Raw genomic sequence first — 21012 nt, 5'->3', positions numbered from 1 at the left:
GAAGCAGGGATGCTTCATAGCACTGTGGGAGGCACACAAGCCACAGTGAGGCTAGCTGGCACTCACCTGCACTGCTCATGCTCCCAGCCTGGCTCAAGCTGGGCTCAGCCACAGGGTTACTGAGGTCTTCCGCACAGGAAGGGACAGACGCCAGGAGACCTGGGAGAGAGGCGAGGGAGCCGTCAGAATGTAATCTGACAGGGCTGCAGAGGGCTGCGGGGCAGGAGACAAGGGGGAGGGCTGGCCCATGACACCGAGGTGCCATCTCTTCCCATCACCCCACAACTACTCAGGGAGGCCCAGCCTGTAGACTCTGAGAAATCATGTCAACTTAATAGCCTGGAAGACAGCACTTAGCCTCCCTTTGCAAATATCTGGAAATCCCCACCTGCCCCCCTCTGAGCCCACAGGTGCTATCCTTCCCTTCAGTGAGCTAGGGGGTGGGGTGGAGGTAGGGAGTAGCAGCTGCTTACAGAGCCCCCGGTAGCGGGAGAGCTGCTGGTAGATCTGCTTCATTCGCTCAATGTTGAGCCGGCTGGTCTCGGCATGGTTGACGATGGGCCGTGGGTAGTCCACGCCAATGATGCACTTGGCTGCCTTCTGAATTGACTCGGGTGCATTCCAGGGCTCGTAGATGTAGCGAGAGGGGAACCCTTTCAGTTTGGGCAGGTATCGCCTGAAAGATACACACCAGATGACCTGTCAGCACACCTGGACCCACCTTCAATGGGACAAGGGTCTCCCACCCGAAGAGGAGGCTGGAGTGGTCAGAAGCCAGAGTGTCTGGTCTGCAACCTCACCTGATGTAGTCTCCACTGGGGTCTGTGCGGCGGCCAAAGCCCACGGGGCAGTAGCAGTGGAAGAACTGCTGGAAGAAAGCACTGCAGGACAGCCACATCCAGCTGCCTGCATTCACGCTGAAGTCTGCATCCAGGAGCAGCTCGTCAAATACCTGCAGGGGTGGGTGGGGAATCAGCATCCTTGGGGACTCATGGCCACAGTGGTTTCCAAGTAACCACAGTCCCCAGGGGAGAAAAGCCCAAGCTCTCTGCTGAGGGCAAGCCAAGAAGGGTTTGGAGGGAATCTCCTGGACCCAGGATCCCAGCCCACCCCCCAGCCCAGAAGGGGGCTGCCCTTTGCTGGGCCTGACCAGAGGGGACAGACGGCTTCCCGCTGCGAGGGCACTCACCCGGACCCCGCTCTCCCAGCTGACCCAGAGGTCCCCACGGGTGAGGAAGCAGGCCACGGCATGCCGGGCCAGATGGTGGATCCAGCCCTCCTGCCTCAGTTGGGTCATGATGGCATCAATCCAAGGGAAGCCTGTTTTGCCCTCGGCCCACTTGGCCAGGGCCTCTGGGTTGCGGTCCCAGGGAATCTGGATGCAGATGGGGTTCCCCTCCATGCGGTCAAACCTGGGGTTGTTGGTGGCTGCTGTGTAGAAGAATTCTCGCCACAGGAGTTGCCCAAACAGGGAAAGAGGGGGTGTACTGTTCCGTTTCACCTGAGGGGTTGGGGGAGCACGTGGTTACAAACACTTGCCCAGCTCTTGGCGCCACGTTGCGTACGTCTTTCCCACAGAGGAATCTGGAGCCTCCACTTCATGGCCCCAAACCACCTAGACCTGTGGAAGGACTACCCCCTCGAAGCAGCAGCAGCACTGCACGCCTGCAGATTAAAACCCCCTCTTGGCAATGACCCCAGTCCCTGGCTGTGCTACTGTCCTGAGAAGTAAGGTGGCTGGAGAGAGTCAGGCAGTGGAATGGGATATCCCGGCAGGATTCTGTGTTAGGAACCAGATGTTCCAAGACTAGGCCATGATCCTAGTCCTCAGGGTTCCCTGCCTGGCTCCATTCTCTAGAAAGTCAAAGGGAGTTTTCCCATGAGCAGGCATAAAAAATGCTCAGTCTAAATTCTGATTAAATAAGTTATATACAACAGCTTAAATCTGGGGGTGTGAGGGAATTAAAAGAGATCAGGCCTCCAAGTAAATAACGATTTTCTTAAAATCACAAGACGACCCACCGAAGTGTCAAAGCCACCCCATGCTGATGTTGGCACAAAATTCTGATGCTGGCACTGATGAGAAAATGACACTACAGACTGTAGGCACAAGGATGATCTGAAGAGTGTGAATAGGCAGCCCTCTCTCCTTTGGGGATGCAGGAACAGAGGGTTACTTGTCTCTTTGGCTGCGTACAGCCCCTCTGAGCATTTCCTCCATTGCTGACGGCAACAGCAGCTTCTGGACTGTTTTTAATGCTCTGGTGCAGTGCCCTACTTGGTGGCTGGCTCCTCAGCCTAGGCCTGGCTCCAGACTCACCCTTCTTGCCTTTTACCCTGAGTACTTTGCCCCCATCCACCTGCAGCCAGCAGACCTGCCACCTCTAGGGTCACACCCAGAGGCCTGCTTTTCTGCCTGTCCTTCTGCTCTGCAGGATGTGCTCGGCTCTGCCAACTCTTGGATAGGGGCTCTCCTCACCTTCTCTGGGCTAGATGCCCACTTAAACACCTCCAGGATGTACAACCCAGCCCCCTTCCCATTCCTAGGACCCTTCTCAGGCCCTGGCCCACTAACTGCAACTGAGAGCAGGGGCGTGCTGCCCTCACTCTGCCCTTACCTTTTTATATAGGTCCCACAGGCGGTAGTAGAACAGGCGGCAGGAGAGGCAACCGAAGCGCAGGTAGGGGCTGAGGCCTGTGGGGCTGGCCAGGAGGGAGTTGGCATTCATTCGGGGTCTCTCATAGTTGGCAACCCAAGCCTACAGCAGAAAGAGAAGCGGAAGATAGGAAAGGCCTGAGAAAGCCTGCTGGCTTCCTGGTATGACTCCCAACCAGGGCCCAACCTCAGCTCACGAAAGTGGTCAGTGTTTGTCTTCCAGGCCTCCCATTTCCTCCACTGTCCTCTCAACTAGCACTTCCTTCCTGCATTCCTTCAGGACTCCAGGGCCTCTGACTGCCTTTCCAGACAGGCTTTCCAACCAGGTCAAGGCTCCCCATTCCTCCTGCTCCCCTCCTGTACACACACTCTCCTGTGTTAGGATATCCCCTTCCCACTGGCATTTCTTATGCTAATTGTGCATATGCCAAGTTCAAGCTGAAGCTGAAGAAAATTAAAACAAGTTCATGAGAGCCAAAGTATGATCTTGAGTATATACCACCAGAATTTCGAGACCATTTCAAGAACAGATTTGACGCATTGAATACTAATGATGGAAGACCAGACAAGTTGTGGGGTGGCATGAAGGACATTATACATGAAGAAAGCAACAGGTCATTAAAAAAGAAAGAAAAGACTAAAATGGATGTCAGAAGAGGCTCTGAAACTTGCTCCTGAACGTACAGTAGCTAAAGCGAATGGAAGAAATGATGAAGTAAAAGAGCTGAACAGAAGATTTCAAAGGGCAGCTAGAGAAGACAAAGTAAAGTATTATAATGAAATGTGCAAAGACCTGGAGTTAGAAACCCAAAAGGGAAGAACATGTTTGGAATTTCTCAAGCTGAAAGAACCGAAGAAAAAAATCAAGCCTCAAGTTGTAATACTGAAAGATTCTATGGGCAAAAAATTGAACGATTTAGGAAGCATCAAAAGAAGATGGAAGGAATACACAGAGTCACTGTACCAAAAAGAACTGGTGGACATTCAACCATTTCAGGAAGGTAGCATACGATCAAGAACAAGCAGTACTGAAGAAAGAAGTCCAAGCTGCACTGAAGGCATGCAAAAATCAAGGCTCCAGGAATTGATGGAATACCAACTGAGATGTTTCAACAAACGGATGCAATGCTGGAAGCGCTCACTCTTCAGTGCCAAGAAATTTGGAAGATAGCTACGTGGCCAACTGACTGGAAGAGATCCATATACATGCCTATTCCAAAAATGGTGATCCAATGGAATGTGGCAATTATCGAACAATATCATTCATATCACATGCAAGTAAAATTATGCTGAAGATAATCCAAAAACAGCTGCAGCAGTACATCGACAAGGAACTGCCAGAAATTCAAGCTGGATTCAGAAGAGGACGTGGAATGAGGGCTATCATTGCTGATGTCAGATGGATCCTGGTTGAAAGCAGAGAATACCAGAAAGATGTTTACCTGTGTTTTACCGACTATGCAAAGGCATTTAACTGTTTGGATCATAACAAATTATGGATAACATTGTGAAGAATGGGAATTCCAGAACACTTAATTGTGCTCATGAGGAACCTGTACATAGAACAAGGGGCAGTCATTCTAACAGAACAAGGGGATACTGCGTGGTTTAAAGTCAGGAAGGGTGGGCATCAGGGTTGTATCCTTTCACCACACTTATTCAATCTGTATGCTGAGCAAATAATCTGAGAAGCTGGACTATATGCAGAAGAATGTGGCACCAGTATTGGTGGAAGACTCATTAACAACCTTGCTTGCTGAAAGTGAAGAGGACTTGAAGCACTTACTGATGAAGATCAAAGGCTACAGTCTTCAGTATGGATTACACCTCAACATAAAGAAAACAAAAGTCCTCACAACTGGACCAATAAGCAGAACTATGATAAATGGAGAAAAGACTGAAGTTGTCAAGGATTTCATTTTACTTGGATCCACAATCAGTGCCCATGGAAGCAGCAGTCAAGAAATCAAACATGATGTACTGCATTGGGCAAATCTGCTGCAAAAGACCTTTTTAAGGTCTTAAAAAGCAAAGATGTCACTTGGAGGACTAAGGTACACCTGACCCAAGCCATGGTATCTTCAATTGCCTCATATGCATGTGAAAGCTGGACAATGAATAAGGAAGACCAAAGAAGAATTGATGCCTTTGAATTATGGTGTTGCTGAAGGATACTGAATATACCATAAAAAAAAAAAAAAAAAACCCGTTGCCATTGAGTCAATTCCGACTCATAGCGACCCTACAGGACAGACTAGAACTGCCCCATAGGATTTCCAAGGAGCAGCTGGTGGATTTGAACTGCCAACCTTTTGGTTAGCAGCTGTAGCTCTCAACCACTGCACCACCAGGGCTCCAGAATATACCATGGACTGCCAGAAAAACAAACAAATCTGTCTTGGAAGAAGTACAGCTAGAATGGTTCTTAAAAGCGAGGATGGTGAGACTTCGTCTCACATACTTTGGACGTGCTACCAGGAAGGACCAGGTCCTGGAGGACATCATGCATGGTAAAGTAGAGGGTCCGCAAAAAAAAGGAAGACCATCAACAAGATGGATGATACAGTGGCTTCAACGATGGGCTCAAGCACAGTAACGATTGTGAAGATGGCGCAGGGCCAGGCAGTATTTTGTTCTGTTGTACACAGGGTCGCTATGAGTCGGAATCGACTCGATAGCACCTAACAACAACAACATGCTAATTCATACTAAGGTGATACCTAGATTCACAGGACACTTTGAGAATCTGTGTTTTAAAACACTAACCCTCGACTCAAAAGAATAAATTTCTCATTATGACTATATGTTGGAGACATTATACATTATGACTATATGTTGGAGACTCATAGGTAGCCACCTATTTCAACTGTTTGAAAGCCAGCCTTACCCAAATGGGGGATTCACATTTCCTTTTGTGCCAGGGACTACACTAGCCAAAAAAATAATCTACTGCTGTCGAGTCGATTCTGACTCATGGCGACCCCATGTGTGTAGAGTAGAACTGCTCCATAGGGTTTTCTTGGTTGTAATCTTTACAGAAGCAGATCTCCAAGCCTTTCTTCCATGGCACCGCTGGGTGGGTTCAAACTACCAGCTTCTAGGTTAGTAGCTGAGCACCAAGGCATTTCATATATATATATGTTATCTTACTTTAACCTTCGCAGTAGTCCTCCTACTTGGTAAGTATCGTTACTCTAAAGTTACAGCGGAGAAAACCGAGGCACTGGGTGGGTAAAACATCTGCCTAAGGTCACGGAACAAAAAGCCATGGAGCCAGGATTTGAACGCTGTGCTCACCCTACTAGTTCATGCTAGCAGAATGTGAGATGGAGACAAGAGCAAACGATGAGGTCCACGTCCTTGTCCTCACTGCTATTTAATTTGTGTATGATTTTGAACAAGTTATTCAGTCTCTCAGCTACTTCTCTGTTAAACAAGAACATTTCCCATCTCCTGGGGATAAAATAAAATGACAAATATGAAAGAATTCCAAAAGCATTACACAAACTCTATAGTTATAAAGAAGAAAGCAAAAAGGTTTCTAACCCGTAATCTGTTGCCGCCGAGTTGATTCCAACTCATAATGACCCTACAGGACAGAGTGGAACTGCCCCATAGCGTTTCCAAGGAGCAGCGGGTGGATTCAAACTGCTGACCTTTTTCATTAGCAGCTGAGCTCTTAACCACTGCGTCACCAGGGCTCCAAAAAAAAAGGTTTCTACGTTCCAGAAAAAAAAAAATCTCTATCTCAGGCCCTGCTCTAGTCACCAGGGGCCCCCTAGGTTGATGCTGCATTACGGGTATCCAGGGACTTCTCATTGCTCTCAACAGGGGCTGGGAAAGGAGAAAACTCTCAACCCATTCCTGGGGACCAACACTGTCATGTCTGCGGCCATTTGAGATATACGGATGGTCTTTTATCAGCAGTTGCCACTGGTGTAGTGCTTTACTGTCATAAGTCACAGTTACGTGCTTGCTTTCCTTTGAGCTTAACAATTCTCTGAGGCAGTGTTTATCATTACCTGCTTTTGAAAATGAGGAAACCAAGCTCAAAGCGTTAGGTGATTCTCCTGTGGTTACAAAGACGATAAGGGGCAGGCTGGGCTGAACTTGGGCTTCTGATGCCAGATGCCAGTCTCTCTCCATGACATCTCATAACTGTATTTCCTCGTTGTTCACTCCTGACACTCTCCCTTTCTCTCCATGTGACTATTTCATCAACTTCACACCCTCCTCAAAACTCCGTCCGTACTGACCTTCATCAGGTGACTTTGCTCCCTCAGAAAGGAAACGGAAGACATCAAGTGGAAACACCTCAACTTTCAGCCACCAAATCCACAAACTCACCTGCGTCCACACCTCCTCCTCCTCCTCCTCCTCCCTCCTGTGACTCTGTCCAAGACCACCTGACTGCAGGGCCCTCCCCTCTTCCTTCTCTCTCTTGCACATTCAATCTCTCCCTCTTTACAGTTTCCATTCCGAGAACACAGGAGAAATTATTTTATTTTTCTGCTTGGAAAACAAAAACTTCTGGTAACCCTGTGGGCCTCTACACGTGGGCCCTCTCTCCTCCCTTCACAGCCAACCCCTCTCCATTTCCCCACCCCTACCTCCAGCTTCTAGCCACCCCAGCATGGCTTCTGCCTTCACTCAGCCAAACTGGCTCCCACCAAACGCTGAGCCATCTGAGCAGGGACATAAAAGATTGTGACTTTAAGGACCAGTTGATAAGTCAGCTGCAGGGGCAGGAAACTAGGAGCTCTCCACAGCCATGAGAACCTCCTCTGCTTCTCTAGCCCCAGGGGGCGAGGCCATGGGGCATAGTTGGGAAGTACCTGTGGGGCCCCTTTCCTTCCTGTTGCCGAGTCCCGCTTCATGGGAGGTGGGCCATTTGTTCTGTGTCCAAGCAAATGGAAAGCAAAGCCCTGGAGGAGGCTCAGCAAAGTGGGGATACATGTATACACAACATAATCTCATGTACGTCAGTGACCAGATACCCTCTGAGTAAGGAGAACCTGCCCATGGACAGGAAGAAAGCAATCTAGCATAAGCTTTAGAAGCACACAGAACAAGGTCTTGCTTTACTACTTACTAACAGTGTGAGCTCAGGCAAGTTACTCAACTTCTCTAAGCCTCAATTTCCTAATCTTTAAAATGGAGAGCTGGACAATGAATAAAAACCCAAGAAGGATTGATGCCTTTAAATTATAGTGTTGGCGAAGAATATTGAATATACCATGGACTGTCAGAAGAATGAACAAATCTATCTTGGAAGAAGTACAGCCAGAACGCTCCTTAGAAGTGAGGATCGCAAGACTTTGTCTCACATACTTTGGACACGTTATCAGGAGGGACCAGTCGCTAGAGAAGGAAATCATGCTTGGTAAAGTAGAGGGTCAGTGAAGAAAAGGAAGATCCTCAGTGAGACAGACTGACACAGTGGCCACAACAATGAGCTCAAGTATAACAGTTGTGAGGGTGGCGCAGGATGGGGCAGTGTTTTGTTCTGTTGTACACGGGGTCACTATGAGTCGGAACCGTTTCGACAGCACCTAACACCAACAACAAAACGGAAAATTGTAACAGTGACCTAGCTGCTATTGTTATTATTATCACTGTCAGGAAGATTTTCATTTTCCCACCAGTCGGAGCTATGAGGCACTAAAGGACATGCACCTGACTCCACATCCCTGCTGCCTGGGTGTCAGCACCCAGTTCCCAGGGCTCAGAAAAGGATGCCCATACCTTCCGTTCCAAGTGCTTATCCAGGCGGGCCATAGCTTCTGTCTCTCCTCCTTGCCAGACAGCTGGACCAAGTCCTTCAGTGGGGAACCCTGCAAGAGGACGTGCAGGTCACAGCACTGCAGGCTGGGCGGCTCAGGGGCAGCTCAGCACATCATCACACAGTGCTCTGCTGTGTGTGTGGGAACCAAATCACAGTGTCCTTGGTGCTACCAGGGCTGAGACACCCTTAGTATTTCGGTGTGCTCTAGGTCATCCTGGTTCTCTTCCCACAGTTACTATTTCCCCTCTTTTCCCTTGTCTTCCCCATCCCAGACGCTCATCCTTCCAGGCAGGTAAGAGCAATCCTGGACTTTCTGCCCTTTAAGGTTGACTGGCAAAAACAGTGCTTTTCAGGTAAGAAGGTTCCCTTTGTTCAGATCAAAAAATGGCAGGGAGGTGAAGGGGGAGGGAGAAAGAGTGTGGTCAGCAACCCTAGAGGCTGATAGACCCCCTTTCGACAGAGGCACTGCTAGTTATCCTGGCGTTGAGAAGCCCACTGATGCCAGCACCAGACTGGGCCTACACAGTCTGAGAGGGGGAAGTAGTAAACTAGAGGCATGACCTAGAAACAGCAGGTTACATTCATGAGTATGTATGGAGAAAGACTGGAAGGACATACACCAACATTGGCAGTGGTTATCTCCGGTGGGTAGGGAATTGTGACTGTCACTTCCATTTCTGTTTTTTCTCAACTTTCTGCAAGAGCATGTATTATTTGACAAAGAAGGAAAAAAATGAGGGAAACCCTCAATGAGATGGATTGACACAACAGTCACAACAGTGGACTCAAACACACCAACAATCATGAAGGTAGTACAGGACTGGGCGACGTTTTGTTCTGTTATACGTAAGGTTGCCATGTGTCAAACCAACTTGATGGCAACTAACAACAACACAGAAGAGGGGCCAGCAGGAGGCTGTAGGCAGGAGTACGCACCCAGCTCCTCCAGGGAGGGCACACCATAGGTTTCGTCATGGTTCTCCTGGATTTCGGCCCTGCAGCTCTCCATCTGCTGGCTGGTCACCGAGCCCACCGGCTTCTTGGGGAGCTCCATGCGGCTGATGATGGCCTGAAAGCGCTTGTAGGTAAGGGGTGGCTTTTGCCCGTTCAGCTCAATGATCCTGGGAATTCCAAAGCACATGTGGCATCACTCACAAGGCCTTGTTTTGGGGCCTGGCCCACCCAAAAAAGAGCCCAGACTTGGAAGGCTCTGAGGTGGCTTTCCTCATCCGCTCGTGGGTCCTGTCCCTAAGTGGGAAGGAGGGGGCAAGGGAGGCCGCGTCTCCATTTTACCAAAAGGGAAAATGAAGCCCAGAGAGCTGGTGCAGGTGCCTCAGGTAATGGAGCAAGGCAGGGCCAAAGCTGGGGCTCAAGTCCAGGTTCCCTGGTGTCCACGTGGAGCCGCCTAAAGACAGAGACTGGCTATATCTCTCTAATCGCAGATAAATCCCCACTGGCCTTCTTCGTACTCAGCCTATTCATCCAAGCCGCAGGGTGACTGGGCCTTCCTCTCTCCCCCAGCGTGGGCCTTGGAGGACACGCTCTGAGAAGAGCCGTAAATGTGTTCCTTTCAGGGAAAATCATTCCCTTCCTGCCCCCATTTACTAGAACAGGGAGGATGAGAACAGCCTGTCCCTAATCAGATACCGGGGCTGGGAATGTTAATAGTAGCAGCTAATGCTTTGCCGCTTACAAAGTATTTTTCATGAGCAGAGGAAACACAGCTACACTCACGCAGGAAGGAAAGATATAGGAAGGTGAAGAGCCAAATTGAGGTTATTTATATAAGAATGAATTGGGATGGTAAGCAGCCAGATTCCTGGGGCTCTTGTTGGCTGAGAAGTAGTTACGCAAGACCTGGCTGGCTGGGTGAGTTCATTTCTCAGTTCCTTCTCTCTCTCTCTCTCTTCCTAGCAGAGATACAAGGTTGGCTGCTGCCCTGCAGTACCTCCCCCTCCTCTGGCATGTGGCAGGAGGAGGAGCTCCACACACAGCATCTCCTCCTGAGGACCAGCTCACGTGCACAGCTGTGTGACCTGGCCTCCCTGCAGTCACCACTGGGCGGGAGAGGGGGTGGGGAGCGTGGTGGCTGCTGGCTTGGCAGCAGCAGCAGCAGGAGGAGGGTGACAGAAGGGTTGGAGAGGGTTTCCTCCTAGACTGAAAGCACAGAGGCCTGCCGCCAGGGGAGGCAGCTGCTCTGTAGTTAGCAGCTCCTGACAGGGATGGTTAGGGCCTCCTAAGCCACGTGGAAATACAGGGCCTGGAAATCCAGATGGCAGGAAGCCCAGGAAACTCATGCTAGGCACAGAAACTGGGCCTATCAGAACAAAGATCTGTCGGCAGGGATAACAGACAGGGTCCACTGAGTTCACAGGGCAGCCTTTGAGGCGCGGGACGGAGTGGGAGTATAAGGCGTAGATGGGACTGCAGCTATATTTGGAGCAGGTCTATGAAGATCCTTAAGACAGGATCTCACTGCTTCCATTCCTGGGGCCTAACAAGGCTTTGCCACCCAAAGAGGGTAAAGCTCTTTGTGACCTGCTCTACAGGCCCCAACTCTAGCCCATTCTCTCCAGCTTCTAGAAAATGCCATACCTCATCTGCCAGGTAGCCTACTGCTGAACCTCCTCAAGTTCTACTCAGCAGGGGCCCAAATCACCAACCCTCACAACTGGCCCCCTGACCCCTGGGACCCATCCCTCACCTGTCTAGGTCATAGAGGGTATGAGAGTTCTCAGTCACCACCTCCACACCAGCCTCCTTGGCCATCTTCATGATGGCTGCATCCCGTTCTTTCCCAAAGGGTTCGGAGTCATATTCGAAGGTCAGGCGAGTCACCCCCCATTCCTGTGGGGACAGAATCTGTTATGCTCAGCACTGGATTTGGGGGGAGAGGGAAGCAGGCACTCAGCTCCTTCCTAGGGCAGAAAAGAGTAGGTCTAGAGACTCGGCAGAACGGGCTGCAGAATGACCAAGAGACAATGATTTGAATGGGAAAGCAAACAACCTGTGGTTCATAAGGTTTGAGGAGGGCAGGCCAGTGGGTGAGGCCAGCAGTACAGAACAGTGCTTCTGAGGGAACTGGTCTCTGTGAAACCAGGAAAGAGGTAGGCTGCCCTATGATGTACCTGCAGCGTCCTTGCAGGAGGACAATGCAGCATGAGCTATAAATACAATGCTCCCAGGGGAGCCCCCAGTCCCAGAAAGAGGCACTGACTCACTGGTGGAGACATCGGGGGAGGGGACCACCACCTCCTGCCTGCTTGGCGAGCCTTCCCCAGCGCTTCTCACGGCCCTGCAAACTTGTGGCCTAGTTTTCTTGGCAGACTTGGATGTGAAGTGTCCTAATGGTTTCCACAGCAACACTCCTAAGGCCAGTGGCAGACAGAGGTAATAAAGCTCCAGCTCTCAGAGCTGGGGAAGGAGGAGGGAACTGTGTTACAGGGGTCAGAGAATTCAGAGACTACAGGGGCTGCATGTCAAAAAAGGGAATTCTTTTCCAAGCTCACAGTCATCTGTGGTAGGAATTTCTAGACCTCTCAGCAATACTGGGAGCCCTGGTGGCGCAGTGGTTAAGAGCTTGGCTGCTAACTAAAAGGTCGGCAGTTTGAATCCATGAGCCACTCCTTGGAAACCCTACATGGAAGTTCTACTCTGTCCTATAAGGTTGCTATGAGTCAGAATCCACTCAGTGGCAATAGGTTTGGGTTTTAGCAATGCTGGGAGGGAGCTGGCCTGGTGAAAGGCTGTACAGACAACCCAAAGAAAGATCCCGAGCATGGAACCAGCAAGACGCAAAACACATTCCAGCCAAAGTCTCTGGTCCCTTAAAGCTCTGAACCCCTGGACAAAGGTTCTGGCTGTGCAGAGACTGGCCTGGGGTATGTATGGGTCCTGAGCAGGGCTGGTATCCCAAGGATAAGAGCAGTAAACATTTACTGAGCCGGCACTATGAGCCAGTTCATATAGATTACATTGTTAAATACTCATAATAACCCTGTGAATAACAGTACTATTATGAGATGACACCTCCTTCAAGAAGCCTTCCTTGACTTCCTCCTTCAATACGATCCTCCAGCACCTTGCCCTTTCTCCATCCAGCAGTGATCACCTGGCAATGAAGCTGCCATTACTGGCCTGTTTCCCGACTAGTGTGTGAACTTTCAGAGCAGAAACCACACTGTTTCATTGACCATGACCCTAGGACCTAGTATTGGGCCTAGGACATACTAGGAGCTCAGTTAATAGATGTTGGAGAATTGAATGAATGAGCTTTCTGCATCTCTGGCTATAACAGGGCTGGCCTCTGAGGTGCTGAGGACAAGGGGGACAATGTGGTGGGAGAAGGGAGGTGAACGTCTTTATATGGTATGGTGGTTAAGAACACACTCTGGAGTCACAGAGCCTTGGGCTCCATCCTAGACCAGCACTTGTTAGCCTCATGACTGTGGGCAAGTTATTGTTTCCTCATCTGTAAAACAGGGATAAGAGTACCTATCTCTTAGGGCTGCTGTGAGGAATACGTGAGTTAACTCATAGTCAGCCCTCAGTGAAGGTTAGCTATTATGTATTGTGTAATTTGTGTAATATGTACGTGTGTGTATGGGGGGAGGGGTGAAGTGAGTGATGGAGTGTTTACTAAGCTGTCTGCTTTGCCACGAGACCCTTACTTCAGCCTTTACCCCAGGAAGAGCAGGGAAGGATGCTGGATTGGACAGGAGCATAAAAGCAATCATGTGCTGTGGAGGCTGAAGGGAGACTGTCTGAGAGCCCTCTGTCCGTGAGTATTTTGCCTCTATTTGGGCTTTCAGACGTGCTTTTTAATGGGGCTGGGGGAAAAGCGGCTGGCCACCTGATACAGCAAACGAAGGTCTACGTGGTACCAAAATGAAGATTTTATCAATCATTTACCCGGAGAAGCAGGACACTCCTTCTGAAAGGCTGACTTTTCTTTTTTTTTTTTATTCCCCATAAATAAGCAAGACAGGAAACACCCCTTGCTAAACAGGAAACCCCACCCTCAAACTCCTGGCATAGAAAGAGCCCTAATAAATCTTGCTGGCTTGAGCCAAGTGAACAGCTAAGGAAGTCAGTGATATCCAGGGTGGAATGACTTGCCACATCCCATGTCTGGACTGAGCTGGGCGCTTTCCAACAAGACGCTGATTTCACAGAACTTTTCCCTTAAAAGTTTCTATGCTGGCGCCAATGTGACCAGCTGCCTTTGCTCCCAACTTCTCTAGCAGCCTCAACCATTTCCATTTCCCCAGTCAGAATATCACATTGTTCATCTGTGGGGACCCTTGGGAAGCAGACTCTTACTGTCTTCTCTTGGCCTTGAGTACACACTCACCTTGAACAGCCTTGGGAACACGTCAGCAGGCTGGCCCCGGACTACAAACAGGCGGGAGTTTAGTTTCCTTAAACTTCTGTCCAAATCTTCCAGAGACTGAAGCAGAAACCTGCAGAGGCCACGTAGGCCTAGTTAGTGGTAATACAATCAAGAGTAGCTCTCTTTCCTAACAAAGCAGGGAGAAACTGGCCCACTGTGCAGCCAAACAAGTAGCATCACCCACGCTAGGGTGGAAGGCCTGGGGTCTAGCCCAATAGTGAGAAGGTAGTGGATTAGTGCTGCCTTGCTCAAATCCTGGCTTTGCCTCCTACTAGCTGTGTGACCTGAGGCAGTTACTTAACCTAGTTAGCCTGTTTTCTCATCTGTAATATGAAGTTAAGAGTTAGTACCTATCTCTTAGAATTGCTAAGAAGAAGAAATCCAACAATGCATGAAAAACATTTAGCCCAGTGCCTGGCCCATAGAAAACTCTGGAAAAGTACGAGCTCCTCCTACTGCTGCTGTTTCCATGGGATCCTAGTCAAGTCACTAATTCTCTCTCAGCCTCAGGCCCTGTATGTAAATATCTGCCCATTAAACGCTTGTTGTAGGATGGGATGAAAAAGCCAGCTGATAAAGGCGAGGCTGTGGTACAGAAGCATTAAGGTCCTATTAGCAAAGGAACAAGACTGCAATAAAAAACCAAAACCTGCTGCCAAAGAGCTAATTCCGACTCATAGCGGCCCTAGAAGACAGAGCAGAACTGCCCCATAGGGTTTCCAAGAAGCGGCAGGTGGATTTGAACTGCTGACCTTTTGATTAGCAGCCAAGCTCTTAACCACTATGCCACCAAGGCTCCAGAGGAACAAGACTGTAATATCCATTGCCATCGAGTCAAATCCGACCATAGCCCTGGTAAATCCCACCTACCCTGGTCCAACAGACTGCGTGCCTTTCTGGATTCACATCTCTGGGCTGCGCGTATTTCTCCTGCTACAGCCTGGGCTGAGTCCCTGTACCTGTGTTTTCCCAGACCTTGTCTGGCATGTGGTTCACTCTCCATATCTCTCCAGGGCTCTGGCCACAGGTTCTCATCCCAAGAGGAGAGGGCCTAGAAGAACCTTCTTGATAGGATACCCTCATAGGATACCTCACATGTTGGGCGAGAGGCAATAGGGTGCTGTGGATCTCAATAGCTTTAAACCAGAGAGGAGTACCACTTTGAGCTTGTATCACCAGGAAGAAGAGAAGGACGTTAACATTTGCTGAGTACCTTCAGTGTTTTACTTTACTTTTAAATTAAATTAAATTATGGTCAGACCTGTAACCGATCATGAGGATGGAGCAGGACTGGGGAGCATTTTGTTCCACTGTGCATGGGGTCACCATGGGTTGGGGGCTGACTCTATGGCAGCTAACAACAACAGTACTTTAAACAGGTAACTATTCATATGGTTAAAATTTCAAGTTACAAAATGGTACACATAAAACATCTCCGCCCCCTGCTTCCCCAGGAATTTAATTCCCCTCTCCAGAGGCAACCAATGTTATCAACGTTATTATGTAGTTGTTATGCATTTCCTCATTTAATCCTCTCAACAAATTTTGAAGGGAAATGTTATTATCTTCATTTTATATATGAGGAAACTAAGCCCAGAGAGGTTCACTAATCTGCCTAGGGTCACAGCTATTAAGTGACAAAGCTGGGACAGGAACCTAGGTTCGTCAGGCTCTGTGCCCCATTCCCAAAGCCTTGTAGGCACACCAAACACTGCTGTAGGTGCTGGGGTTTTGTAGAACCTCCTGTATTTGCGATCTGCTTCCCCGGCAGATGCAAACCTGACTACAAGTAATCCACTGACATTCTTCCCTTCCACCTTGGGAACTAAGAGTGACAGGTCGGCCTGCATTTCCAGATACTGCTGCGGCACCTCCATCTACCCTCTGGTGTTGCCCACCCATCCAGCCCCACCGACTTTATCTCTGTCAGCAACGGGAATCACCACATTTCATCCTGAGCATGAGGAAGCCCAACGGGTGACCTTCCACAGCACAGCACAGCACATCCCCTGACTTGCAGAGGCTGCCACGGTTCCCAGCTGCCAGCCAGAACCAGCCCCCGCTGCTGCCCCTGACATACAGAACCTGCTGCACTCCCATGATGGTGAAGGCCACACGCTCACATTCCAGCCTGAGCCGAGTCCAGGTTCAGCCCAAAGCATCGTGCAAGCTACAGAGCACCAGAGCACGCCGGAGCCTCCCCAAGGGGTTGCAATGAGAGGCTCTGATGTGTCCAACACTGTTTTATACAAATCGGTTTCCTCATCTATTGACTGCCTCCGTCAATTTCTGTTTTTGAAAAACTGACACCCCCAGAAAAGGAAAAAGGAGACAAGAATGATACATTTGTGTTGGCCTCCTCTGAGGTCTCACCATGTCTCCCAGAAGGAAAAGAATAAAGACACACGTAAACAGCCTCATGCCACCCAAGACCTGGGCCCTCCCAGGTAGAATGCCTGCAGATGACTGTGGCAGTTCAAATTCCACAACCCCAGGATGGGGGGGGAAGGGCCTCCATCTGTGCTCCAGGAATGTCCTTGCCATGCCTTGGGGGCCTCTTTCCTCACAGCCCACCAGACTGCAGTGGGGTTAGATTTGAAGCTATAAATAAGGTTGAAACGGCACATGAACTCTAGACTCCAGAACACAAAGTGAGCTGCCTTCTAGAGAACTTTATTTCTAGACCTCATTTACTAAAAGGGGAGATTCTTTGCAGCTTCTCTGAGGGACAGACAACTCCATGAGAGCCCTCTTCTTCTTTGGCAAGAGATGTTGCTAACTAGGCAGGAAGCAGAAAGCCCACCTCTGAACTCAGCAACTAAATAATAATAACAACAGCAGCTAACATTTTATGAGCGCTTACAACGGAGCCCTGGTGGCACAGTGGTCAAGAGCTTGGCTGCTAACCAAAAGCTCAGCAGTTCAAATCCACCAGCTGCTCCTTGGAAACCCTATGGGGCAGTTCTACTCTGTCCTATAGGGTTGCTGTGAGTCGGAATCGACTCCACAGCAACGGGTTTGGGTTTTGGTTTTCTACCATGAGCCAGGCACTGTTCTACTTGTTTTACATACATTACCTCATGTAATTCTCACAACAGCCATATGAAGCAGATACTATTATTCCCATTTTATAGGTAAGGAAACTGAGGCACAGAGAGGTTAAAGAATTTACCCAATATCATACACCTAATACCAGTACCAGTTTCTGTCAAGTCATTCCAACTCATGGTGACCCCATGTGTGCCAGAGTAGAACTGTGCTCCACAGAGTTTTCAATGGCTGATCTTTCAGAAGCAGATCACCAGGCATTTCTTCTGAGGTGCCTCCAGGTGAACTTGAACCTCCAATCTTTTGGTTAGCAGCCAAGTGTGTTTAACTATTTGTACCACCTAGGGACTCATTCATACACCAATTAAGTGGCCAGAATTCAAATCTATGCAGTCTGGCTCAGAGTCTGTGTTCCTGACCACTGGGTTCCACTGTCTCTCAACCAAGGCTTAGCCATCAGGGAGCGTCACGAACCAACTCAGATGCCAACACCTTTGCTGCCAGACCCTTGCTACTTGAGTGTGGTCTGCAGATCAACAGCTTCAGCCTCACCCAGGAGCTTGCTGAAATACAGTTTCAGGCTCCCTCTCAGACCTCCGGAATTAGAATCTACATTTTAACAAGATCCCAGGTGATTTATTTGCACACAGAAGTTTCAGAAGAACTGCTCTAGAACACTGAACTTTATTTCTAGCTTGTTTACAGGTTGACTTTCTTTGGCTTCTAACGTGTTTCTACTAAACTTTCCCTCTTTGAGCTCCTGGTTTCTGCCTCCTCTTTGGTCTCCTGCTGCTTCCTTCTTCTCTCCAGAGGAAAGCACTGCAGGGCTTCTATGGGAAGCCAGGGCTCAGGCTGGCCCCCACAGAAGGCAACCCGAGAGGGGTCCCAGCATCCCCATCCTCCAGGCAGCCAGAGAAAGAGAACCCGTTTTGAAGTCTGCCCAGTGACAGCTTGGCAGAACAGCAAAGTAGCCTGGAGCAGAGCTGCTGCAGGCAAATGCTCACTAGGGCAGCATTCGTTCGCATTCTTTCTACCAGAGAGAACCTTGAGCCTCCTGTGCCTCTGCAGCACACTCCTCCTCCATGGCCAGTTTCTATTTACTCCAACGAGGCGGGGCTCTAAAGAAAGCTGGCCTGAGCATTGGAGGTGCTGCTGCTAGGGCTGGCACCTCACCTTTGGCCACTGCAAGCTGAGCTCACATGGCTCACATTGGGAGCACACAGTCCTTCCTGTGTGGGCAGTTAAAGCTCACCGCTCAGATCAGACAACATGTGCAGCTGAATTACATTACGTAAGTGCGCTGGAGCCAGGGGCAGACAGAACTGGACAAAATCAAAATGGGATTTCCAAAAATACAGAGAGGATTCTAATTCAGGGACTCCACAGGGCTAGCCCTTTAGGATAAAACACGCAGATCTTTCTTGGTTAAGGATTTCTATTTAGGAAAGGCCTTCTCTAGGGATGGCAGGTTCTGTGTTGAGGAATATTTTATTTGTTGTTAATGGGGGAGAGGTGATAAACTCCTTTTTTTGGATTCAGATCTGCCCTTGACCTAGTTCCTCTGCTTCAAGCCAGGGTTATTTAACCATAATGACAACACTACAATCCAACTCAGGCTGGCTACGAAGGATGTAAACAGATACTGGTTTCTCCTAAAGAATTAAGAGGGCTTCCCCTGGGAAGAAGCCCTGGTGGCACAGTGGTTAAAGTGTTCGGCTACTAACCAAAGGGTTAGCGGTTCAATCCCACCAGCTGCTCTGTGGGAGGAAGAAGTGGCAGTCTGCTTCCATAAAGGTTTATAGCCTTGGAAACCCTACAGGGTTGCAATGAGTCAAAATCAACGACGGCAATGAGTTTGGGTTTGTTTGTTTTTTTTAAAAGCCCTGTGGAAGGAGCCCTCATGGCGCAATAGTTGGTGATTCAAACCTACCCAATGGCTCCGTGGGAGAAAGACCTGCCCATCTGCTTCAGTAAAGATTATAGCCTAGAAAACCCCATGGGGCTGTTCTATTCTGTCACGTGGGGCTGCTGTGAGTTGAAAATCGACTTGACAGCACCCAACAACAACAAGCCCAAAGGAAAGGGATAATCCAAACCCACAAACCATGGCAAAGATTGATCTCTGAGTTATCATTCAGATAGAAATAATCTCAAAGAGGAAGATGAAGATGAAGGTTTTCATCCCTGTCCGGCCAACAAACATTTCCTCAGCAGCAGAACGGTAAAGTGACTTGCTTGGGTACCAATGTGAATAGCTCAGAGAAACTAAAATTTCCCCACCGGAAGACTGGAGTTCTCAGGCCCCTTCTCACTGACCAGGTTCCAAGAAAGAACCACCCACGATGACAATCCAGCAGTGCTTAGCACCTAGCATTTGGGAAGAGAGACACACTTTTCACTAGGCCTCCTGGGGAGTTCCCATTTCTCTCCATTTACTAATTGTGAGCTAAACAGCTGAACAAGAACCCATTAGTTAGTTAGTACACATTTCTACCAACTCCCTCTGTCCCAGTGGCTCCTGACTGCTGGTACAGCCCAGAGCCAGGTACAAAATGATTTGAATAAAGAGTAAGTATTGTTGTCAACACCTACACAAGTTGCACTAGGGTGAAAGAGGTAATGAAAAACTGCAAAAGCCTATTTCAAGTATCCATTTTTTAAATCTAGAAGCTGCTCACAGCTTCCTTTTTTGGGGTTCTGGCTGCAATACCTCCTAGGTTTGGGGAAGATATTGGGGTAAATGGCAAAGGACTTAGCCAATTGGTGCTTTAAAAAAAAGTCCTAAGGCTCATATAGCCCATAGACTTCCTACTATCACCAACACAGGGGCAGTGGTGGTTCAGTGGTAGAATTCTTGCCTTCCACGCAGGAGACTTGGGTTCAATTTCCGGCCTATGCACCTCAAGTACAAAAACCATCTGTCTGTTAGTAGAGGCTTGTGTGTTGCTGTGATGCTGAACAGGTTTCAGCAGACCTTCCAGACTAAGACAGACTAGGAAGAAAGGCCTGGTGATCTACTTCCAAAAATCAACTGGTGAAAATCCTATGGCTCACAATAGTCTGATCTCATTATGCATGGGGTCACCATGAGTCAGGGCCAAAGCAAATACACATATGTCTTTGTTGCCTTTCTTTGTCTTCTTTTACTCTTAAAGTGCCATTCATGGCTATTTTCATCTGATTTCATCTGCAGAAAAATGCAGAAGGGTAAAAGAGATCACAGATTCAGATTCCCGCCTCTCTTGCAAATGGCTCTGGGCCCACCCTTCCCAGGGAGGTTCCTCAGATGCAGCAATTCATGCAGTTGCTAAGACACTATGCATGCAGTTGCTAAGACACTATGCTACAGTACATTTCTCCCAGACCACTCCTAGATCCAAAATCAGCCACTGGAAGATTACACATACTGTAGTCATGCAGAGGTATGGCTCCACCACTTCCCCTAACGCCCAAATGTGTGCACAGACCCCTACAGTAGCTCTGCCGCTCCCTCAGTCCCGTAAGGAGCAAACAGTCTGGTGAGGGTGGTAGGAGTGTCTGTTCCCAGGCCCCAGAAGCAGTTACCGTATTCGATCTGTTCTGTGTTATTTCACCTCTTTCTTCTGAATGCCAAAACGAATCAGACTTTCTGCCAGCGCACAGCAACACATTTCCCAGGTTGTCTGGCTCAGGTCTGTGGTTCTCTAGTCCTTTCTCAAGCTTTGCTGCACAGGAGAGATTTAAAAGCCCCGATCCCAGACCATATCCCAAAACAATGAAATCAGAATCTCGGGGGTGGGGGTAACCCAGGTATCTTTTAAAGATCCTTAGGTGATTCCAATGTGCAGCCAAGACTGAGAACCACTGCTCTTATTCAGCCCCGGTTTATTTTCTTCATGGCACTTAGTTCTGCTGACTTATGGATGTTTACTTGTCTTCCTCCGCTAAAATGTAGCTCCAGGGGCTCCGGAGGCACAGACACCACATCAGCTTGTCCACAGCTGTATCCCTACCAGCACCTAGAGCAGGGTCTGGCAGATATTAAACCAAATCAAATCTGTTGCCATCGAGTCGATTCCAACTCATAGCAACCCTATAGGACAGAGCAGAACTGCCCCATAGGGTTTCCAAGGAGCAGCTGGTGGATTCGAA

At 49.0% G+C, this 21012-nt stretch overlaps 1 protein-coding gene across 3 annotated transcripts in view; it reads right to left on the bottom strand.

The window, feature by feature from the left end:
* Positions 1–21012, bottom strand: part of CRY2 (cryptochrome circadian regulator 2) — a 37512-nt gene that overhangs the window by 14287 nt on the left and 2213 nt on the right. For 2 of the 3 annotated variants that reach the window (XM_004387653.3, XM_023741812.1), the window contains exons 2-10: positions 13795–13903; positions 11146–11288; positions 9378–9562; positions 8402–8490; positions 2619–2759; positions 1190–1501; positions 801–952; positions 474–676; positions 67–159 (exon numbers count right to left, since the gene is read on the bottom strand). In XM_004387653.3, the coding sequence (XP_004387710.1) occupies positions 67–159; positions 474–676; positions 801–952; positions 1190–1501; positions 2619–2759; positions 8402–8490; positions 9378–9562; positions 11146–11288; positions 13795–13903 (1427 nt within the window). The remainder of the gene's footprint in view (positions 1–66; positions 160–473; positions 677–800; positions 953–1189; positions 1502–2618; positions 2760–8401; positions 8491–9377; positions 9563–11145; positions 11289–13794; positions 13904–21012) is intronic. The other variant, XM_023741813.1, reaches the window with a different exon arrangement.

This window comes from Trichechus manatus, unplaced genomic scaffold, assembly GCF_000243295.1.
Source record: "Trichechus manatus latirostris isolate Lorelei unplaced genomic scaffold, TriManLat1.0 scaffold00191, whole genome shotgun sequence".
NCBI lineage: Eukaryota > Metazoa > Chordata > Mammalia > Sirenia > Trichechidae > Trichechus > Trichechus manatus.
This window is presented reverse-complemented; position numbering and strand designations above follow the sequence as displayed.